We start from the raw sequence: 24,069 nt of genomic DNA, 5'->3' as shown, positions 1-24,069 counted from the left end.
TTAATGTTTGAAACATAAAAACTGTTATGTGACAGTTAACGTGTTAAACTGAAGTTTCCTTATCTAAGGGGAAATATTTTATCAATTATCATACTAAAATAGCGTAAACTTTTAAAGCATTAAACTATTTTTTATGACGAATAGGTACTATAGATAGTATTCTTCTTTATCTCGCATTTCTTCGATCGATAGTGTTGTATCTATTTATGTTCCAATGTGGGACTACTTCGAATATTTCGATTTACATTCTGTTAAAATAAAAATACTTTAATATCACTTTTAAATTTTACCGCTAGACATTTTTTCTTTTTCTTTTTCTTTTTTTTTTTTTTGTGTCGATTTTGTGCAACATCTAGCGGAAAAGTAAATAGACTCGATGGTTGGTACATGTGTATACGACAGAATATGTATAAAAATAGATAGTATTTGTGAAATTTAGACTGAAATATTTTGCTATTATACGTGATATAATTTGCAAAGTTGTAATATAAAACATAACGAATAATAAGAATTAAAATATTATGTTGGATTTAAGCTCGCAAAAATAGTCTTATCGACATAATCCCCATCTCCCGTGTAAATTTATGCTATAAACGTTCTCGTATATGCCGTTTGAGGTCGCAAACCACAAGTATTTGAATTTGAATAAATTTCAAACCGTTTCTTAGAGCGTGGATAAATGATGAGTCAATGTGAAGGTGTTCATCAACTTATTTTAAATGTAGTGTAAAATATGAATTATTAACGAAAAACAAATACAAAAGAATAAAAAAACGAACGTGAAAAATTATACAAAGTTTAAAGAAATATATAAAGAAAAATTGATAAAATGTCAGATAGCATAAAAGTTGCTATCAAGGTTAGGCCTTTAATAAAAAGAGAGAAAGATGAAAATCTGCCGAAACAGTGGATAGTACATGGAAATTACATAGTGTCTACAGATGCAGAGATGAAAAAACGCGGGGATGGTGGATTTCATTTTGGTATAAACGCGTATATATACATATATATATATATATATATATATATATAAAAATTTTTTTTTCTTTATTTATTGTTGAAGTTCATTTCTAATTTAATAATACGTAATCAATAAGTTTTACGATTGTTTTTATGTCAATTGTAATATTACACTTTTAGATCACATTTTTGATGAGGTAACTAAAAATAAAGATGTGTTCGATACTGTGGTAAAACCTATTGTCGATGCTGCAGTAAATGGTTTTAATGGAACAGTATTTGCTTATGGCCAAACAAGTTCTGGAAAGACATTTACTATGATGGGAGATTTAAATGAACCTGGAATAATAACACTAGCTATTGAACATATGTTTGATGCCATTGCTAATACATTGAGAAGAGAATTTTTATTAAGGTTTATGTTGTTTCTGTTGAATATAAGATATATATTACTTATAAAGTTAATAAAATAATGAAGATAAGAAAAAATCTGAAGATGGCAAGGCATGTTTAAAAGTATATATTTTTTGTTTACAGAGTGTCGTATCTTGAAATATATAATGAAAAAGTTAATGATCTCTTAAATAAAAGCGGAACAGACTTAAGAATGCATGAGGATAATGGCCAAATAGTTTTGAAATGTAAAGAAGAAGTGACAAATAGTCCTGAACATGTTTTATCTATAATGAAAAAAGGTAACAAGAGTAGGAGAATAGAAGAAACTGATATGAATGAACGTAGTAGCAGAAGCCATACTATATTTCGCATTGTAAGAATATAAAAACGTTTATAACTTTTATCAATCTATTTACATTCTTTTTAAAACTTATGTACCTTGTACATAAATATTGGATTCTAATTTATCATTAAAAAAAAAAAAAAGAAAAAAATTATTAAAGTATTAAATCATTATTTTATATATATGTATTTATATATGTATTCGTTGTAGACTATAGAAAGTCGTGAAACTGACGCTGGTTCAGATGGAGCAATTCAAGTTTCTCAATTAAACTTAGTTGATCTTGCTGGTTCTGAAAGAGCAGGTCAAACAGGTGCTACTGGAGAACGTTTTAAAGAGGGACGACATATCAATATGTCTCTTTCTACATTGGGATTAGTAATAAAGCAATTAAGTGAATCACAAGATATACAAAAATATGTAAACTTTCGAGATAGCAAATTAACGAGATTGTTACAAGCTTCTTTAGGTGGAAATGCTATGACAGCAATAATATGCACTATAACACCAGCTGCATTAGAAGAATCTCAGTGTACATTGTCGTTAGTATATTATACATTTAAAACATTTTATATTGTTTATCATAAGGAATAATTTCAAACTATCAAAAAAAAAAAAAAAAACTGAAACAATTGAAATCAAACAAATCGAATCTCAACTATTATCAATAATTTTGTTTGTTATGTGTAGATTTGCATCACGTGCTAAGAGTGTAAAAAATAAACCACAGATCAATGAAGTTATGTCTGATGCCGCTCTTTTGAAGCGTTACGCAAAACAAATAGCTAAACTCAACACGGAACTAGACGTATGTATCAACTGAAAAGATTAAAAATGCTTTTTAGAACAATAGAGATTAATAATAACGGTAATACAGTCAATGTAGAAAGAGCAATAAGAATTGCTCCAAGTATAAAAGTATTATATGAAGTAAATTTGCATGCATATATATGTGTATATATATATATACACACACACACACACACACACACACACACACACACGTACGTATATATATTCTTTCGTTGATAGAAAATGAAACAGGAAAATCGAACAGCCGAAGAAATGGAAAACAGATTGCATGAAAAAGATCGTGTTAATCAACTTTTGGAGGAAAGAATAGAATTGTTAAAGACCAAGATCGTTTCTGGAAATAATACAAATATTGAAGACTCATTTGGATATAGATCTAAAAGAAGACGAACGTGGGCAGGAGCTGTTACATTCAAACAAAATTTATCAATTTTTCAACCAAGCTATGGTCTGCCCACAATAAAAGAAATGTCACCAGAAAAGTCTTGTAGAAAAAGTATTATTCAATCTGTTGATTTAATGGATCAATGTAAATAATTTTATAATTTTACATATTTGTGTTTCTATTATATTTTTATCTATATTAATTTTATTTATGTAAATTTCAGCATTTCAAACAGCTTTCACAGATTTTGAATTGGAATTAATTAATGACGAAAAAGATAGAGAAAATGAAGATTCTATAGACAGTGATAGAGATATGTATATTACAAAAAATAGACATCAAAATCGTGTTACATTCGTGGATGATGTACTTATTTATAAATCTAATTATGATATCTATGAGAGTACACCCGAGAAGAAAGGTACACCATGTCAGACAAAGTAATAACAAAAATTATAATTAATAATTGAAATATCATACCAATAAAGAATTAATAATATTCTATTATTTTAGTGATAATCAATATTCGTCTAATACGCCGGAAAAAGTTTTACGAGAAAGAATAAAATATTTAAAACAGGAATTCGATGAGCTTCGTGAGTTTACGACATTGGAAAAGCAAATATACATTGAGAATCATCAATGTTACGTTAACGTAAGTATAATTGTTTCGAAAAAATTTCTTTTCTTGTTCTTATATAGTAAGTAGACGCATTTATTTATGCGTTTTAGGATGAAAAACAGCAATATACTATAATGGGGGTAGATAAGCCGCAAGAAAAATTGAAAGGAAAAGGAGTGAAGACGGAAGAGGATTTAGACCTGCAACAACAAACGATAATGAATGTTACATCAGAGAATAGTTTATTAAAAAATGTAATATTGGAAGTATTAAAATATGCCAATAATACTGCCGATATAAATGGACAAGTGGATGTCTTGTTAAATGATACGTCAGAGACTTTAAATGGAACAATTTTAGATTTGCCCTTTAAGGAAATTGAAGTAAAATATATATTATCGAAATTGCAAAATAAAATTATGGAAAGTATAAAGCGGCACGAAATGGAAAATTTAGAAAAAATCTCTGAATTAGGCAATCAGATGTTACATCTCAAATCTGAGAATATAGAATTGAAAGAAAAATTAGTGAATGCGGAAAAATTAATGACTGACAGTACAGAACCTATACAAGAGAGAAGGAATTCCTTGCTAATCGACATGAAAGAAAACTTTGAATTTGAAGAGAGTACAGTCAAATCAAAAGAGATAGAGAATATATTAGAACAGGGAAAGCAGTTAATAGAATTCTCACCTATAAAACCTCGAAGATCGTTAGAACAATTAAATTCAAATAATAAAACATGTGAAGTATTACCTTTCGTGATTAAAGAAAATTTAATTGATTGCAATCCCGTAAAAGCAGAGGATGCAGAATTGTCTGTCCGTGCACAACGAAAACGATCAATCTTAGAAGAAAGAGAAAATATAATTGCCGAGATGAATGAATATAATGAGCTTTCTGTTAATGAAAAAATTGATAATTTTGATTTTGAAGATGTTCTTACTAAATTACATAAGCATTTGAATAAGATAGAACAATGTGAAATTTTGAAATTGCATCAATTGAATGAAATATTTACGTCACAGAACCAAGAATTGCAATATGTTTTAAGTGAATTAAATAGGAAAAAAATAGAAACGGATTACGATCATATAAGAAATTTCATTAATGGAAGTATTAATTTTAAAAGTCTCCTATTAGATTTGGACGTATTTATTAAATCTATCACAGGAAAAAATAAAAAAATGAAGGAACAATTGCAAAAGCAATTGTACGTTTTGACCGAAAGTTTTAATGACAATATCGATAATGAGGAACTTGCGGCGGATCTCGATTTAAAAACTCAAGAATTACATGATATCAAGGGTGATGTGGTAGGGCTTAAGTTAGATATGAAAAAGTTACAAAGAACTATATTTTTGTTGACTGCAGAAAATGAAGAATTATCTGCTAAATTGACTGCAGAAAGGGAAAGTAAAGCTGATTGTTTGGTAAGACATTTCGCTATAAATTTATTTTTCCGTTATCGATAGAAAATGTAAAAGTTATTAATTCAAAAACTTTGCACTTCTTTCTGTTATTATTATGTTTAATGTGCTTATATGAAAGTGTACAATTAATAACGATTTTCTACATTTCTTTTAGAAGACAACAAATGATTTAAATGAGCAAATCTCTGAGATGAAAAATGAAAAAACGGAATTGTTAAATGAAATCCAAATTCTTGATAAACAAATTAAATGTTTAAAATCAAAGAAAATGGATATGGAGGAGGGCCAATTTTGTATTGGTCATCAGGATGATGGAATAAATAAATCGATATCGTCGAATATTGAATCGCCGTGTGCGAACATAGAGAAACATATAAATGTAGACTTCGTGGATGTTGAAGAAATTGATTCGCTCACGAATATCAATGAGTCCATGAATGATAAAGAAAGAAGTACGAAAGATGATAATGCTTTATTTTTAGATTGTTCATTACCAGAAACTGAATTGAAAACATCTTCAAAAAATAATACCGAAAGGGATGAAAATAATATAGAAGAATTACTATTGGATGGTAGCGCGTTAAAATCTGAACTTATTAAATTAAAAGAGAAAGTGACGTTATTAACGGAGGAAAATGCAAAGCTCCTTAAAAAATCTTTGGATATTTCAGATGGTAATATTCAGGATTAGATATATTATAATAATAATTGACAAACATTATAAGGATTGCGCCGCTTTAATTTTTATTTAATGGTACATTTAATGCTGCAGGTGACGAAGGAACGGACGATGACAAGTCGAATATTTTATTTGAAAAGTGTATAAATTCGAAAGGGACAATAGATTATCTTTTACAATTAAACAAAAAGTTGGCAGATCTGAAAATAATTTCTTGCACTAAGTGCGTTCAAATGAAAGAATTAAATGAAAATAATAAAGATGTAAAATTAAAGACAAAAATGTTAACCGATAAATTAGAGAATTTGCAAGAGAAATTCAATCGCAAGTGCGCAGACATAGAGGTACTCAAAAACAAAGCTAATGAAGAATCATTTTTACACATATCCGAAATATCTTTAGATGGTTCTTCGTTAGATGGGATAAATGTAACTTCTGTAGAGGAAGAAGTTTCTCTTTTAAATAAAGAAATACAAATATTACAGGATGATCATGTTAAATTATCGTTTTTATATAAAGAGAAATGTAACGAAATTGAAAGGCTTCACAGTGCTAATATGAATGAAACTAATGTCGTGTCCCCATTAAAGAAGGATACAAAAAGGAACAGATCTAAAGTTAATAAATTAAAGGAAGGTATTGATCATGTGAAAGCCGACTTAGAAGATCTGAAAAATAATGTTATTTGCGATCTTAAGAAGGCTTTAAATGAAATCAAAACGTTAAAATCTGACAACGATGAATTATCCAAAATGGTATCGCATAATAATCAATTGTTGGAAACTACTGACAAGGGTATAAAGAGATTTGAAAATGAAGTTATTAATTTAAATGCTGAAATTGATAATTACAAAATGGTACAAGAACAAATGGAAAATGAAAAATATAATTTGAAAGAGGAAATGGCAAATATAAAAGCAAATATAGAACAAAAAGAAGTTACTATAAATGATTTGCAACAAATAATCAATGAATGTAGGAAGGAAAGTGACGATTTAAAGGAAAAAATATTCTACTTGGAAAACATAGAGGAAGAAGAAAACATTGACATGACGAGAACTATTCATGAAAATAAGCATAACAGAGGATCTATATTAAATGATGAGAATCAAAAGCTTAAAGATGATTTAAATTCTGCAAGAACCTGTATCATTAATGAAATGAAATCTCTTAAACCAACAGAAGATGATGAAACCAACGACTTTCTCGATAAATCTATAAACAGTCTTTTCTTTATGTTCTTAGAAAGGATTACATTAAAGGAAAAGGAAATAATTGATATTATACAAGAACAATTCTTTTCTGAAAGAGAAAAACTTGAAAACGAAAGACAACTGAGTATAAATGCGGAGAGACATCTTAGATTATGTGCAGAAGAACTAAAAATAGAAATGGAAAGACTAAAAACTGATATAAGAAAAGGAGAAGAAGAACATCGTGAATTACTGGATAAAATTTCATATCTGGAACGGTTATTGAGAGAAAGTAATGATGAAAGAGAAATACTTAGGAAAAAAATTCAGTCTTTCGAAATGGATTATGATAATGCAGAGATATATTTTAATAATAAAGATTCTGAAATGAAATCGCAACAAGATGATAATATTATAAATAAGAAAGAAGAATTATTAATAGAAGAAGGTATGAAAAATAAAGAGATTGAATTGGAAATAGAAATGAAACGGACTAGGGAAGAATATGAAGGAAAACTGGACAGTTTAGGTACTACCTTAGAAACATATAAAATAAAAAATATAGAGCTCATGGAACAATTAGAAAATCTTGAAACGAATGAAAGAGACTTACAAAATATGCTCGCTATAAGAACAGATGAATTAGCTAAAAGTAATGAAAGTTTAGAGAGAATAAAAGCTGATATTGAATCCTTTACAAATGCCAATGATGAATTAAATCGTGAGATGGAAAAAAGAAGTGCATCTATTACCAAACTTAATGCCGAAATAAGAGATCTAGTTGAATTGGTAGAATCAAATAAAATAGAAAATGTAGCATTAATAAAAAAATTAGAAGAATTTGAAATAAATGAAAAAAATCTGAATGTTATGCTTAATAAGAAAATGGATGAATTGGTGGAGAACAATGAAAACGTAGAAAAAATGAAAATTGAAATAGAAGACCTCAGAACGATTTGTAATGGATTGAAACACGAAATTGAACATAAAAATGCACGCATTGCAGAAGTTACTACCCTTTTAGAAGGCAAAACTGAGACATTATCTGAATATAAAACAAAACTGGAAAGCATTACACCAGAGTATGAACTATTACAAAAGCAACTTAATGAAAAAATATTAACCATACATAAGCATATGTCAGAATTGGAAAGTTTGAAAGTAGACAATGAAATGCATCTGACAAATATGAAGGAGACGTTAAATTTAGAAAACGTTAAATATGCAGAATTGAATAAACAATTGGGAAATGTAAATAACGAAAAAATTAGTTTACTTAGGGAATTAGATACATTAAAAGAACATTATAGTCAGTTAGAGGAAAAAAATATGAAATTGGAACGAAAACTTAGAAACAGTAACAGTAAAATCAAACTGGAAACCAACATGCAAGATTTATTGGAAAAGAATAAAGTATTACAGAGTAATTTAGATGGTGCTTATAATTGTATAACAGAATTAAAGGATAAGAAGAATCATTTATTAGAGGAATTGTTAAGTGCAAAGGAACGACATGAATCTTTACTCGAAGAGAATAGAAAAATGAAAGAATTACTATCAAATAAAATGAAACAAAACGTTTCTAATGTGCATACAACACTACAGGAACAGTATGATATCCTTTCAAATGAAAAAAGTAAAATTACACTTGAATTGGAGGAAAATAAAATATTATTATGTCAAAAGGAAAAAGACTTAAAATATTATATTAATCAATTTGAAGAATTGAGAAGAAAAAATCAAGAATTAGACGAGGAAGCAGAAGAATTGATACGAGAGAACGAGAAGTTGACAGAAAAGATATATTCATATTTTGATGATGATAATTCTGGTGATAAGTTGAAGGTTGAAATAAGTATTTTAAAGGAAGAAAACAAAAGGTTACAAGATGAACTTACGAAGTTCGATGATGTGAAAAAATCACATATAAAATTGCAAACTAAAATAACTACTGACACATCAAATATATCTAATTTCAATGGTGAAGTTAATGGACAAGAATGTATTACACATGGAATGCTTCAACAAAAAGACCAATTAAAATGTAATGTTGAATGTAATATAAATGAAGAGATCAATAATGATGAACTTGCGAATTTAAAGAAACAAATACAAGAGCTGGAACACGAATTGGTATCTAAAAATGGAAGGATCGCATCGTTACAATTACAAATACAAAGAGAAAGTTTTCCATATCAGAAGAAATGTAAAGATTTGGAAGAAAATGTCTTGGCTTTTAAAAATAAGGTATATGAATATCTTCATATAAGTGATAAATGTGACAAATCTATAAAATGGATTAAAAATTTTTATGCAATTTCTTTTTTCTTTTTCTCCCCCCATCCAGAATATTCATCTTGAAGGCGAAATAAAAAAACTTAGGCATGTTATGAGTGACATTAATATGAAAGAATGTTACATGTGTAAAAATCGATATATCAATACAAAAAATCAATATGTTCAAACTATACCAACTAATAAGATACAGTTTTGTGGGACTAGTAGTGGAATCGTTGATGTAAGTATTATATCTTTTTTTGTAATATCTTTTATAACATTAAATGAAATAAATAAATATGTTTAATTATCTTTCAAACAGGAACACATACAAATACAGAAATTGGAAAAGGAAAAATCTTTCATGAAACAATTGTGTCGCTCTCGGTGTCGACGAATAAAAGAGCTTGAAAAGAAAATAATGGAATTTGAAAATGCTGAAAGTCTATCAAAAGAAACAAACATTGCTCCAAACGATATATCCTGTAACACACCGAGATTTTAATTAAATTTAACAGACAAAAATTTTCTAAAGTGTCATCTTCTTACGATGTAAAATTGTATCTGCATCTTGAGGAAACATTATATTTTAAATACTATATGGATAATTAACGTTATTACTATTGCAAAGCATTATGTACATATGAAAGTATTATTGAAAATGACTATTTTTATATATTGATTACATATTATAAGTACATAAGGTAATGATTTCAATAATTACAGATTCCAATAGTATTATTACTAGATTATGGATTATTTTTAAGGGTTTGTATCTTTAGATATTTTTGTAATAATAATAATTTAAATTTATTTTATGTATAGCATATTCTCTCTTATATTTTATATATTTACTCTATATTTTTGACGAGGCTAAGAGGAGCAGAGGAAGAGGATTAATTCAACTCTAGTGCATGCATATATATATGTGCATTTACATATGTATGTGTGTATATATATATATATATATATATATATATATATATATATATATATATGCATATAAATGTATATAATTTATTATATATATATATATATATATATATATGTATATATATGTATAATTTTTATGAAACTCTAAATGCAATACGAACTAATCATAAAAGTATAGAAAACATATTTAGCGGTGATGGAAAATCGAAAAATATCGAAAATGAGGTCGAGAATCGCTTTAATAAATCTCGAAAAATTGCGCATGCGTACTAGCGATATAATTTAAACGTGGCTTTGATCGTTCGCCGATAACAGTGTACAGCGTAGAGAAAAACTTTTGTAAAAGTGTAAATACGAAAAGAACATTCTCTAGACGACGATCGATTATATCGAATGAAACTCGGAGCAATGTGTTGTATTATTTAATCGATCGAAAGATCCCTTCATTCTAAAAAACCAATTTACCGAGATGACGATATGAACGGTTGTATACTAATTTGTTATTACATGAATCAGTGACTCGAGTTACGAAAATCTTTTCGAGTATTGGTCTCTTGTGAAACTGTGTATCGTAGCTATGTAAATAAAATATAAAAATAGTAGAATGAATAATATCAGAAAACTGATTAAATACGATTAATTTGCAAATGCCATTCGTTTATACATAATAGTTATTTATTTTATTATCTATATCGGCTGCTATATTATTGACTTCAACGAACAATTGATATTTTGGATCAGGCTTAAACTTAGACAAATCGATAATTAATAAAATTATTAGACGAGAGAGAGTTAACTTTAAATAATTTTTATACATTTTAACATTGTAATATCATTGTACGATGCTTAATTCTGATTGGAGGATGTCTCCATATTACTTTAGACTTTGGCGACATCTAGTATTAATTTATTAGTGCCGGCAGTGCATTTCTATCGAGATAAATAATTTAAAGATAAAGAATTAAATAATAAAAATGTCTCTTGCCGATGAGTTATTGGCAGATTTAGAAGAAAATGATGATTCCAATCGAATGATAGAAGAACCAGAGCCAGATTTTATTCCACCAAATATTTCTAAATCCATTGAAGAAGGTTAGCTTTTATTTTATATTATGTCTATAACTTTTAATTAATTTGTTTTTATTATAGAAGTAAAAGTTGCTTCGGTAAGAGAATTAGCAAAACTTCGTGATTCTGAGGAGTTGAAGAAGATAATGTTTGAAATAGAAAAATACAGTAAAGTACCTAGAAAGTCGGCAGATATCATAGGCCCTGTTGAATCTGATCCAGAATATCAATTGATCGTTGAAGCAAATAATATGGCAGTCGATATAGATAATGAAATAGGTAATTCATTTCTTTAAATGAATGGCGTATGATCTTACTAATCAATTTTTTTTCATATATTTTTTCATTCATACTTTTATTTTTATGTTTTATATAGCTACGATACATCGATTTACAAGAGATAAATACTCGAAAAGATTTCCAGAACTGGAGTCTTTGGTAGTAGGACCATTAGAATATGTTATGACTGTACAAGAACTTGGAAATGATTTAGATAAAGCAAAAAATAATGAAACTCTACAACAATTTCTTACACAAGCTACTATTATGGTTGTATCTGTCACAGCTTCTACGACACAAGGGTAAATAATTTATCTATCTTAGGTAAACAATTGTTCGTTATGTTTGAATTCTTATAATTCTAATCACATATTTGTTATTATTACATTCTATTACAGGCAGTTATTAAGCGAAGAAGAAAGGGAAGCTATATGCGAAGCCTGTGATATGGCAGTAGAGTTAAATAATTGTAAATCTAAAATATTGGAATATGTAGAAAGTAGAATGGCTTTTATAGCACCAAATCTTTCTGTAATAGTTGGAGCATCTACTGCTGCAAAAATTATGGGTATGTTTATACAAGTGTATCTCAAAATTTTAAATGATACATTAACTTTTGAACATTTAACATATCTACATGACTTATTAGGTGTTGCTGGAGGTTTGACGAAGTTGTCCAAAATGCCGGCTTGCAATGTATTAGTTTTAGGATCTCAGAGAACAACACTATCTGGCTTTTCACAAATGACAAGTCTACCTCATACAGGATTTATATATTATTCTGAAATTGTTCAAGAAGCACCACCTGTGAGTCTATAGAATATTATTATAACTAGATATTTATTTATTTTAATAAGTAGATATTATTATAAGTAGATATTTGTTTATATATATATGTATATAAACAATAAAACTATTTCAGGATTTACGTAGGAAAGCGGCCAGACTTGTTGCAGCAAAGGGTACATTGGCTGCTCGTGTCGATGCTTTTCACGAAAGTACAGATGGCCATATTGGGCAATTATTCCGTGATGAAATTGAAAAGAAATTAGATAAATTACAAGAACCACCTCCTGTCAAATTTGTAAAACCTTTACCAAAACCAATTGATCCAAGTAGAAAGAAGCGTGGTGGCAAGCGTGTTCGGAAAATGAAGGAACGCTATGCGATAACAGAATTCAGAAAACACGCAAATAGAATGAATTTTGCGGATATAGAGAACGACGCTTACCAAGAAGATCTTGGATATTCAAGAGGTACAATTGGAAAGGCAGGAACAGGACGCATTAGATTACCGCAAATCGATGAAAAAACAAAAGTACGCATTTCAAAGACTTTACAGAAGAATTTACAAAAACAACAGCAATGGGGTGGAAGTACTACTGTTAAAAAACAAGTCTCTGGAACGGCTTCAAGCGTAGCATTTACACCGTTGCAGGTAAAATTTTCAAAATATTCTCTAATATTAATTCTTTATAATTATCAGATATTATATTATATTATTTATTGTAGGGCTTGGAAATTGTTAATCCGCAAGCCGCAGAGAAAAAAGTAAATGAAGCTAATGCCAAATATTTTTCAAATACGGCTGGTTTCTTAAAAGTGAAAAAATCTTAATGTAAATGTGTTTTATATGCTGTTAAATTTAGGAATATCATTACTTAATATTTAAATGTTAAAAATATCATGTACAAAATTTTATAATTTATCGCATAATGATAAGTTCGTTAGAATAGATAAGGAAAAAAAAAAATAACGATTAAACATCATAATCACGTACATGTATATATATACTATGCTATAATATTAATAAGTCTAATTATATTCAATTTTTATTCTTAGAATTGAATGTGTGTTTTTTTTTATACTGGCAAATGAACTTATTAATGTTATAACCTCATAAATATATAGAGTGATCCTCGTAACAGTAACGATGATTTTTAAAGCACAGTAATGATAATCTAATAAAAAAGATCATGAAAATGAATTCCATCTTCGGGAAAGCTCAGCAATCTTCAGGTATGTTCGATCGATTACATTTCGGTGATGACATCTCTCGGAATTTTTATTTCCTCTGGTTATTAATTTACGCAATTGATAAAGAAATTATTCTTGGTAATTTTATTCCGTTTTCTACTTTGCCGATCGGTATATACTCTCAATATTCTGTTATGCTAATATCATGTAATTATTGTTAAATATTAATCATTTTGTTGATATTTAAATATTTGTAAGTTTTTGATTAATACTTAAAAATGAAATGCATGAATATTCATTATGTTTATCTTACAGCTGGAACGTTAATTATCGACAAGATATTTTATATATATATATATATATATATATATATATATATATATATATATAAATCATGGACACAATACATTGAAAATATGAAATATTAAGGATATCAAATTTTTACAATGTCATTTAATATTAATTTGATAGTAAACCTATACAAAACTAGACAGAATAGGAATAAATTCAATTCATATTTCCCGCCTACTGTTGGCACCAAAAACGTCAGATATACTCACTACTACTAACAACACTGTTTTATCGCACGCAGTCGCACTTATATATTATTATAAGTCGCACTTATATTTTTTTCCAGTAATTTTACGTTGTATATCACAGAGTCATACGAAAAATAAATTATTGAAATCCATCGGCGTTACTTCGTTTATTAAGTAAGAAACTTAATAATTTAATTTAATTAATTAATTTCATTTAAAAGGAAGAAAAGTTTAATTCTTAAATGATCTTTTTTTTTTTTTATAGCAAAATAACGTATTCAAAATAAATTTCTGTATTTAGAGACTTTGATGCATAATAATGGGAAATGCTGGTAGTAATCAAGCAGTCGGTCATGGCCATACTTCAGGTAGAGATCGTCACAGTAAAGAACATGCACCACCTTCCCCGGGAAAAGAAGGCCAGGCATTTGTCTTTGACAAAAAGCCTAATCAGAAGCTAGTTTTTCAATCGTCCCATGATGAAGGAGAGCCTTATTATACAAAAGTATTTAACAATCAAAAGAAATTTTTTGTGACAATATATATATATATATATATATATATATATATATACATATACAATATATATATATATATATATTGTCACAACAATACACACACATGTGCTTTTTATGCAGACAAGTCAACAGGATGGAGATAATTTTAGTGGGCCACGTCCAAGATCAAATACAGTGTCTGAGGGTACAAAAGTTACAGATAGCAAAGTATTGCCTACGGTTTTCAAATGGGAAGGCGGTGGAAAGCAAGTATATATCAGTGGAACATTCACAGGATGGAAAACATTGCCTATGGTAAAGAGTCATGGTGATTTTGTTACTATTATTGATCTACCAGAAGGAGAACATCAATATAAATTCTATGTTGATGGAGAATGGAGGCATGACCCTGGTTTGGTAAGAAATAGATCTATTAATTAATTTAAATTTATTAGTACTTTAAGAACAATGATTATAATAATGATTAAATTGTCTATTTAGAAAATAGTTGATAATGGTACAGGTTCTAAGAATAATTTAGTATCCGTAAGAAAATCAGACTTTGAAGTTTTCCAAGCTCTTGCTAAAGACAGCGAAGGTGTTTCTAATAGCGTTCAAACTGAATATGGACAAGAAACTTTACCTCATAAACCATGGGATAAAGTGGTTGGACCGCCAATCTTACCACCACATTTATTACAAGTTATTCTTAATAAAGATACGCCATTATCTGTGAGTAATTATGAGAGAATTATTTTGTATTAGTTTATAATAATATATGTATTGATTATAATGTATTTTTTCAGTGTGAACCAACTCTTCTACCAGAACCAAATCATGTGATGCTGAATCACTTATACGCTTTAAGTATTAAAGATAGTGTTATGGTTTTATCAGCCACGCATCGCTATCGAAAAAAATATGTAACTACTCTACTATATAAACCAATTTAATGATTTACATGATTCCTGCATTTAAAAGTGATACTTAATTATTTTTAAACGATATGATTATACGAATAACGAATTCCATTCATTATTCAGACATCAGAAACTGTAGGCAAGCTGAACTATTAATGACAAGAGATTTGCTCAATTGTAAAATAATATAATTATTATTTATTAAAGCTTATTAAGTATCATATATATTTTATAGAATTGTAAAGAATATAATATTATCGTATATTTCTTTGTAATTAAGCAAAAAAGAGAGTGACAAGCTTTGATTATTATTGAATGAAAAATAGTACATTCTCTTTAATCATTTGTAATATTAATTAAAGAATTATAACATTTGTTTCTTATTACGAAATTATGTCAAAATTAGAATTTAAATATTATTGTTGATTATAACTGTTATTCCGAATGGGAAACTTCGAGTTGATGGGCAGTCCTTTCGCATACCGAAAGTAGACGTCCAAATAATAATATGTGTAAATATGTCAAATGGTATGTGTAAATGTAGTAATGTAGTAATGTAGTAATGTGCAAAACCGAATTACAACAAAGAAAAACGATACTTTTTTTTTAATTTCTCAACCATTCGGAATAATATACACATTTTTGTATTTGATAATGTCAAACATTAATTTATCATAATCGTTTATAATATTATATTATTTATCGCAAGGCTTAGAAATTGTTAATACAGAAGCAGCAGAAAAAAAAAGTAATTGATTTCAAGGCCAAATACTTGGCGAATACGACTCATTTCTTAATAGTAAAGAATTACAATTTATCGAGTATTAAGATTATAAAAGATGAATAAACTAATTGATAACATCGTTCAGTATCAGAGGATAAAGAGTTATATGATTCTAAACAATTAAATTTCATCGTATATACTCGTTAGCGCTGCAATCAGTTTCCAGTCATAATAATCAGTCGATAATACAGAACATCATATTTACTCACATCACGTAACAGCGTGCATTTCGATAAGCGTGTAATAATAAATACATGTTTTACCGACGATAGCTAAATTGGTAATGTAAATTTTAACTGCTAAGCAATTCGATCTTATTGTTCGCATTTTAATTTGGAAAATTAAAAATTCAAAGCATCGAGTCTTGTATTATAATTGTGATGCGTTCGGTTTTTATAACACATTAAAATAAACGTCATCGTTTCTCTACATGGCAATCTGCGACATGGATTAGATAAATTTTATTTGTTTCTATACATCATATTCGTTTATCATATATAATATTTTGTTAAGCAAATTAAAGGGTATTGATTACACATATTTTTTTTACAATGTGAGAACATGAATAATTTCATTAAATTTCAAGTTGTATATAATATAAAAGGAAAAAAAAAATTCGCCCCCGGGTGGGCTCGAACCACCAACCTTTCGGTTAACAGCCGAACGCGCTAGCCGATTGCGCCACGGAGGCTCTTGGGAAATGATTTCTTTTTAATATAGAAAAGATCGAAATCTAGTTTCAATAAATACTTAATTTTTTTATAATAAATGATAATATAGGTGTGATTTTTATTTTTTAGGAAAACATGCCATACATCCAATTACATCTTTATTATTTGTTATTCATTTAATATAACTGGTCGCCTGAATGTATGCAACTTTTTCTACATTTGCGCAAGTCCTAGTACGAAATACGTGGGAATTGGTCGACTGACGAAATATCATACTTTTAGATATTCAAAGATGATAATGAAATGGATTAGACAGGTACGGTCGCTGGCTTTAAAAAGATCGATTAACACATCAATTTGCATTTAAGCGTAACTAACTTAATTCTGCGTGCAAATGCATATATATGCAAAGTAAGTGTATCTGCGGCTTACAAATGGCATCTTCCATTAACCATTTGCTTATTTGCGCCTCGAACAAATTTCTAGTTAACATAGTGAACCTATCATTGAAGAAAGATTATTTTTATTACGAAACACATCGTGAATATTTTACTAATATAATTTTCTTTGCTTTTAGAGACGAAGTGAGAGAGAGAGAGAGAGAGAGAGAGAGAGAGAGAGAGAGAGAGAGAGAGAGAGAGAGAGAGAGATAGGTTTACATGAAAAAAATATAATTTTCAAGACTGAAAAAATGAAATATGAGGAGACATTATGGCGATCAAATTTTATTAATTAATTTCAATTTGTTGGCAAGAAAATAAAAAAAAAGAATTACGATAGAAAATCAATCTCGCAGGTCACTAAATATATTTAACCTGAAATTGAGACAGAGACCACAATGTAATAGTAACCAAGGTGTCGATAATGAATCTCAGCGTTAATTAGTCCAGCAGAGGTGAGGCGATAGGTAGTTCGTCGTGGCATACCGATATCTCTTTAGCAGTGCCGTGAGCAAACTGAAGGAAAGAAGGAAGGAAAGAGAAGAAGAAGAAGAAGAAGAAGAAGAAGAAGAAGAAGAAGAAGAAGAAGAAGAAGAAGAAGAAGAAGAGGAGGAGAGTAAAGCTTAACTGAAACGTCACGCCACTTGTTACTCGTTAGTGTGCACGATGCCATCTTTACAACGAGCACAGAGGACCCTGAGGCCGAGTTACTTCCTACGGTAGCCGACATCGATAGCGACCAAGAGCGTGTAATTAACAATGTTTCTCGTCTTTATCCAGGTCAGTTTGAAAAAGATCCTCGACAGATTTCGACGAAGATGTAACATATCGATCCATTGAATATTTCCCTTATTATTCATAAACGAATGTGAAAATTACTTTGAACATATATTGGGATTAGCAAACATTTCTTCGACGATATCCGATCGTGTTTCTATCTTATCGTAAGCGTAGAGTTTCGATGAACATAATTAATGTATATATATATATTTAAGTGAATAGTTTTATTAATTTATCATCTCTTTTACAATATTTTACACGAAGTGTATTAGTTTTTATTGTTAAGTCGAATAATTAGAAAATTTCTTTTCGTATCTCTGAACAGATATAAAACGAAACGTTAAGGTTTGAATGAAAAAAAAAAAGGAGAAAAGAAAGGCGATAAAAAGAGGGAGAGAGAGAGAGAGAGAGAGAGAGAGAGAGAGGGAGATAAAGGAAAGGGAATTTACTGAGAACGAACAACGGTGTGTCAGGTGGCGTCTGGATTCGAATCGTCGAGACGAAGACGACGACGACCATGTTCTGTGGCTTGGTCCAATCTCGAAGGTATCTTTCGAGAGTCGACAGCAAGTGTGCTTCCATTACGCTGGGCGGTGGTCCCTCGTTATATCCGTGGGACGGCCAACTCCGTGGCTGCACATCTGATAATCCAAGGATTTATGGTGGCCCTGATGGTTCATTTAGCACCGACATGGTCGACAGGGGCGGCGTCGAAATATCTTCGCGTGCGTGGCCGTGCTAACGCGACTATGCGGAAATATCTCGTTAAAAATGGGTTAGCTCGTTCGTAAGCGAGAACGCGTCACGTCATTTAATACCTCACATCGCATCATATATGTATGTTATACTATATCCGGATACTATATTCGTATTCTTATTCTTCTTTTTTTATTATATTTTATTTATTTTTTCTTTTCTTTTCATTTGATCTTCTTCCTTTTCGTCTCTTTCTTTCTTTCTTTTTTCTTCTTTTTTCTTTTTTCCCTTTTAATCTGTTAGACAGAACAAACAGTAAAACCATTAAAGGGACTTTCTTATTTCTTTTATTTAATACACGAGAAACGTATCAAGGAGTTAATTATTTTGTTAAGTTGGATATTAAACGTCCTCGTTTGAACAAGACCTTCTTCGACTGTGACCGACGGTGGAAAAGAGGAAGGGGAAGGATTTAGTACTGCACCACGAATCGCAGAACGGATGGAACTTTCACTCGATGGAATCATCAAATAGGTAAATAACTACTGCTATTATGTTTACTGCGACGATAAACTGCCACGATATATCGTTCGTCTCTACCAATGTATCGTGGTAATATACTTTTGGATCTTTGGTAAATAATTATTGAATTTTTAACATTATATTTAGGAAAACGTCATATTTATTTAACGAGCTTTCGAGTATTTACAATTAGAAATTAATAATTTGTTTCTATTCGTCTATAACTTTTTAACATTTTAATTTCGAATATTTCAAACAAAATATCATTATATTATTTCAATAGTGCGATTAATGTGGCATTAAATTAATAATTAATATCACGTATGCAGGTAAATCGTATAGGTATTGTTTGAGGATAAGGCTAATTACTGAATTAGACGAGTAGTTAGATTGTAATTAGTCGAGTTAAGCAGCATCGTCGGTGGTCGTAAACGGCCAGTAAAATATGATCTATGCTTTCTCCTTCGTTATCCACACTAATATGCAAAGAAACATACTAATTAATAACACCTCACGTATAATACCTTTGAACGATAATAGATTGAATTAGATGAAATTACTAAGAGCAATGCTTACAATTTCAAAATCATATTTCGTATAAAGTTGATTATTCGATTTGAACATCTATTGTGGTATTTGCCAAACTACATGTATTTTTGCATTAATGACTACTCGATATTAATGTATAGTAAAAGAATGCAAGACATTTTATTTAAAGAAATGTATGTTTCTTTTGCATATGCATGTATGCGAATGAATGTCATCGTGCCGTGGGAAATACGACAGGAGCTCGTTTAAGAAAACAATTTCGAGACACGTCGTAAATAGAAGAAGATCGTCAGTTGCGTTCGATAGCCATATACAGTAAAGGCAAAGAATATTATTTGCAGAAAGTGAATATGCAATAAATCATTAATTTTCTTTAAATCTGTTCCGACGTTTTTTTTTTTTTTCTTTGATATTTATCTTATCATTTTAATGATAAGATATTTATATATTTGAGAGGAATGATTTACAAGATATTAATCGTAATTTTTTATCAGGAACATTTGCAACAACCATAAGATAATCGTCGTCGTCGTCGTCATCATCATCATCATCATCATCATCATAATCATCATGATCGAAGGATTTCTATCGTAAAATCGTTAGTGTTTGTGAGAGACTCGACGCGATTCGACGTGACCGATAATCGCTCGTCCAGGACGTCATGTCGTCGTCCTCGTCGTCTTCGTCGTTGTCATCTTGCACTCTTGCTTTTGACGTTAGATCCATTCTCGTGAGCTCAAGGAAAGATTTCGACATTGTTAGCCCCTCAGCCGTCGTTCGAACGATCATCGGCGTCGTAAAGATCTCGTGATATGACATGCGTTACGTATCTTCTTCTTCGTCGTGATACGAAAGTCGCATAAATGTCTCCTCCCTCTCCCTCTCCCTCTCTCTCTCCCTCTCTCTCTCTCTCTCTCTCTCGTTTAGTCATACGTCCGTGTATCCAGGAAGTATCTTCACGTCAATGTGCCTTCGATAAGATGCAAAATTAAAGATTATTTATTTATTTCTTTATCATGCAATATATACGTAACGAACGCTTTGTGAACACGTAGAGAAGAGTAAAAGCAAGAAAACAAGTTCGATAGAAGGGAGAGAGACGAACCAAGATCGGATTTTCGATCGAGCTCACATCGAGGATAGTTTCGCGGCTCATTAGCCGATTAGAGCTGTATTATATCGAAGAGTAATTACCGGCCGCGTGAATTATTAGCTTGGCTCTCCGGTACTTTCTTTGAAAAATGTCTGTCTACTATATAGGTGTACCTATCTCTACGTGCTTTCGTTCGCCGCTTTTAGAAAGCCTATTCGCCGAGATCGAACGTTGTATAATATCGAGGTAATTACTCTTGTAATTGCTCGGGTCCATGCCTTTGATTAGTATCGCAATGCAATGCAACGCAATGCAAGGATTGATAAACTTTCTTACTTCGTTAGCTATAATTCTATTTATTTTTTTGTTTTCCTTCTTTTTTCGTTTTCTTTTTTCTCTTTCTTTCTTTCTTTCTTTTTTTGTATCTTTTTTTAAGAAATAACATCGACCGATCACTGTTTTATGATGGGATCGTTAAAAGTGTCCTTCGATTGTTCCTTTGATTATTTCAATACTCTCTTCCAAAGCTCGTGCAAATAAAAAGCAAGCAAAGTTAATGGGCAACGGTGGCACGCATTTACGAGCCGTGGACGTTTTCGTAATTCACTTTCTAACGCCTAGCTAAAATTATATCGTCACTCTCTCGTACGTACATGCATACTTACTAACCTTCTCTTGCCGCACATGTATATCTATTATACATGTAATACATAACTATATCTTCTACCGTCCTACGGATATCTTATAACGTTCGCAATTCAAATGGGCTCGTAGCATATTCGTAGTATGACTAACTACGACGGTCTTTCTGGTCATGCAAAAAGACGCTTCGCATTCGTTGCCGAGTTATGAGAAAGGGTTGTGTATCTCTATGTGATAGTCTCTATGCCTACGATAATATACGAGAGAGTTATAATTTATAAACGTTGTTATAATGTAAAACTTACGAGTTCGTACGTTGAAATATGAAATACGATATTATTCTATTACCCTCAATACGATACGATTATTTTCTTGCAGATCTAAAACGAGACTGATCTTTGAATAATCGCGCGTATGGATAATTATGAACTCGTAAAAAAGATTCTTGGTATGGTTCATGCGTTACCGGTGACATGTAAAAAACTTGGAAGAAGTAGGGAGGGAAGAGAAACAAGAAGAAGAAGAAAAAAAAAAAAAGAAAAGAACGCACTTTCCTAAGGAAATAGCACTAAATGTGTGATAACCGTGTTTTTCTTAATAGATATCAAAAGTTAATGAAGCAACGATCGCGTATAAACTGGTCGGTATCATTAAATCCGAATTTCCGATTTAATAGAAAGAAGAAAGATAGATAGGTATACAGAAAAAGGAGAGAATTAGTTCAAGTATTCGTATTTATCCCCTTTTTTATCCTTCTTTTTATCCTTCTTCTTCCTTTTCTCTTGGAATGCATCAAATGTAATCAAGATAAAAGTAGATGAGTCTAAACGTTAATCGAGCGTATAATTATTTTGCTAGAGTTGAAAAATACCAAAGAGAGTTCCCTCGGTACACGTGGCTCTTTACGACGTGGAAGAAATCATCGTAAATATAAATGCTTCCGGTGAAATGCTCTTGGCAATCTCATCGTAGTTAGGTCGTGTCCCGCTATCTTCGATCTGATGCATCACAAACGAAACGTTCCCGCATGCTGGATTTCTCTGCTGAGATATAGCTCGAGTTGGGGTGATATGAGGGGGACGACGACGACGACGACGACGACGACGACGACGACAAGGAAGAGGAGGAGGAGGTAGAAAGAAATAAACGACTCTTCTCATCGGCCATTTTCGGATATTCGAATCACTTCGCGGTATTGGAATAACGAAACATGGTAAGTACCATCGTCTTTATAAAGGAGGAGAAGGTATGATGACAACAACGATCGAGAGCTCGAAAGTTAATGAAAGTTTCTATTTATCTATCTTTCTCTTCCTCTCAAATCCCTCTTCTTCCTCCCCCTTCGCCTCCACCTCCTCCACCCACCCTTAAGATTTATCTGGAAGAAGCAGCAGCAGCATTGCCTCCAGCTGGACCCGCCGATGCCTTTAAAACATCCATCGCTTTGTAAGCTTCGGATTATAGCATGTACAAACACTCAGAATATATATATATAAATAAATATATATATGTATGTATGTATGTATGTATGTATGTATGTATGTATGTATGTATGTATGTATGTATGTATGTATGTACACTCTTGCGAACGGCTAATGATGACAAATATATATCCGTGCGAACTAGTACCCGCGATTAATAATATTCGCTTACGCTTCGAACGATTCGTTACGCTCGAATATATGCGGAACGCCGTACGCAAACGAATATTTCATCGTAACAGCCGAGCGCCAAGGGAATTTATGTTGCCGCGAGGTCTACGTTTTCGGCGAACAAACGGCCATGGTGATTCGTCTTATTACCGTCATTCTTTTCATATTTATCATCGGCGATTCTCGTAATAAGTGTACCTTTGATCGAACGTTTCTTTTCATCATTGGCCAAACTCGGTAGCATCTATATGCTTTTGATTAATCTAATTAGTTAGTAAGGTCTATATATACTAGAATATAAAAAAGTTGAGAATATCGACGTTTTTCTCGCCTTTTTCTTATTCGACTTCCCCTTGTTCGTACGATTCACTCTATCTATCCTGCCTTTTCTCTCTCTCTCTCTCTCTTTCTCTCTCTGCTTTTTTTCACAGAAACTCGTCCAATTGCCAATTTGTATAAGTATTATCGTTCATTCTCCCTTCCTAATGATACTCGATACTTCCCTCTAATCGCACTATTTCTACTTATTTTTGTCACCAGTCAATTACTTTTCTTGATTCAGCAAAGAAAAAGGATTTTATCGTGCTAACTCCACCCGACTGGTCAGAGCCAGTTTCAAATCATAGAAAGAAATAGGATGAAGGAAAAATCACAAGTAGAGTTCGAGGCTTCACATTGGAGGCGATGGGAATGTCACGTGTTCTGCCTTGAGGACGGACCATAGAAAACGTACGAGCGTGCGTGCGTGCGTGCGCGCGCGCTCGCTCGGGCATACGGCTCGTTCGTAAATTCAATTATGGAGACTCGATCCCATTAGGAGCTGGGTAGCAGTAAAAACGTCCGGAGGTAGTACCTACTCTACGCGGCGTGGCTCCGGAGCCTCCGACGATCGCCTCCTTTGCTCGCTAAGACCGCCCTCCCCTCCC

General features: G+C 31.0%; 3 protein-coding genes, 1 long non-coding RNA gene and 1 other non-coding gene across 9 annotated transcripts; 4 read left to right on the top strand and 1 right to left on the bottom strand.

The window, feature by feature from the left end:
• The first annotated feature begins 384 nt into the window (after positions 1-384).
• On the top strand, positions 385-10,033 carry LOC124430238 (centromere-associated protein E). Of its 2 annotated transcripts, none has more exons than XM_046976516.1 (13): positions 385-983; positions 1,141-1,375; positions 1,498-1,729; positions 1,910-2,241; positions 2,390-2,507; positions 2,732-3,041; positions 3,121-3,337; positions 3,411-3,552; positions 3,630-4,952; positions 5,110-5,626; positions 5,725-9,071; positions 9,172-9,342; positions 9,424-10,033. In XM_046976516.1, exons 1-13 carry the CDS (start codon positions 830-832, stop codon positions 9,604-9,606), a joined length of 7,281 nt encoding a protein of 2,426 aa, XP_046832472.1. In that variant the 5' UTR covers positions 385-829; the 3' UTR covers positions 9,607-10,033. The 2 variants fall into 2 exon arrangements, with proteins under 2 accessions (XP_046832472.1, XP_046832470.1); XM_046976514.1 differs by having other exon boundaries at positions 5,107-5,626.
• A 729-nt stretch (positions 10,034-10,762) lies between these two features.
• On the top strand, positions 10,763-13,183 carry LOC124430240 (U4/U6 small nuclear ribonucleoprotein Prp31). The gene is made up of 7 exons (XM_046976519.1): positions 10,763-11,126; positions 11,184-11,381; positions 11,479-11,683; positions 11,780-11,949; positions 12,031-12,188; positions 12,304-12,819; positions 12,894-13,183. Exons 1-7 carry the CDS (start codon positions 11,009-11,011, stop codon positions 12,996-12,998), a joined length of 1,470 nt encoding a protein of 489 aa, XP_046832475.1. The 5' UTR covers positions 10,763-11,008; the 3' UTR covers positions 12,999-13,183.
• A 730-nt stretch (positions 13,184-13,913) lies between these two features.
• On the top strand, positions 13,914-15,539 carry LOC124430241 (5'-AMP-activated protein kinase subunit beta-2-like). 2 transcript variants are annotated; one of them, XM_046976520.1, is made up of 5 exons: positions 13,914-14,071; positions 14,199-14,402; positions 14,536-14,811; positions 14,896-15,126; positions 15,201-15,539. In XM_046976520.1, the coding sequence occupies exons 2-5, from the start codon at positions 14,217-14,219 to the stop codon at positions 15,345-15,347; spliced, it is 840 nt and encodes a 279-aa protein (XP_046832476.1). In that variant the 5' UTR covers positions 13,914-14,071; positions 14,199-14,216; the 3' UTR covers positions 15,348-15,539. The 2 variants fall into 2 exon arrangements, with proteins under 2 accessions (XP_046832476.1, XP_046832477.1); XM_046976521.1 differs by having other exon boundaries at positions 13,918-14,071; positions 14,163-14,402.
• Positions 15,540-16,715: 1,176 nt separating this feature from the next.
• Positions 16,716-16,789, bottom strand: Trnan-guu. Its single transcript has one exon. It is a non-coding gene; the product is annotated as a tRNA-Asn (tRNA).
• A 746-nt stretch (positions 16,790-17,535) lies between these two features.
• LOC124430243 lies at positions 17,536-22,992 on the top strand. Of its 3 annotated transcripts, XR_006943710.1 has the most exons (5): positions 17,536-17,989; positions 18,315-18,826; positions 19,081-19,219; positions 20,251-22,704; positions 22,864-22,992. It is a non-coding gene; the product is annotated as an uncharacterized LOC124430243 (long non-coding RNA). The 3 variants fall into 3 exon arrangements; XR_006943711.1 differs by having other exon boundaries at positions 18,315-19,219; positions 22,350-22,704; XR_006943709.1 differs by having other exon boundaries at positions 18,315-19,219.
• The last annotated feature ends 1,077 nt before the right edge of the window (positions 22,993-24,069 follow it).

This window comes from Vespa crabro, chromosome 17 (assembly GCF_910589235.1).
Source record: "Vespa crabro chromosome 17, iyVesCrab1.2, whole genome shotgun sequence".
NCBI classification, from domain to species: domain Eukaryota; kingdom Metazoa; phylum Arthropoda; class Insecta; order Hymenoptera; family Vespidae; genus Vespa; species Vespa crabro.
Note: the sequence above shows the minus strand (reverse complement) of the source record. Positions and strands in the feature narration are given on the sequence as shown.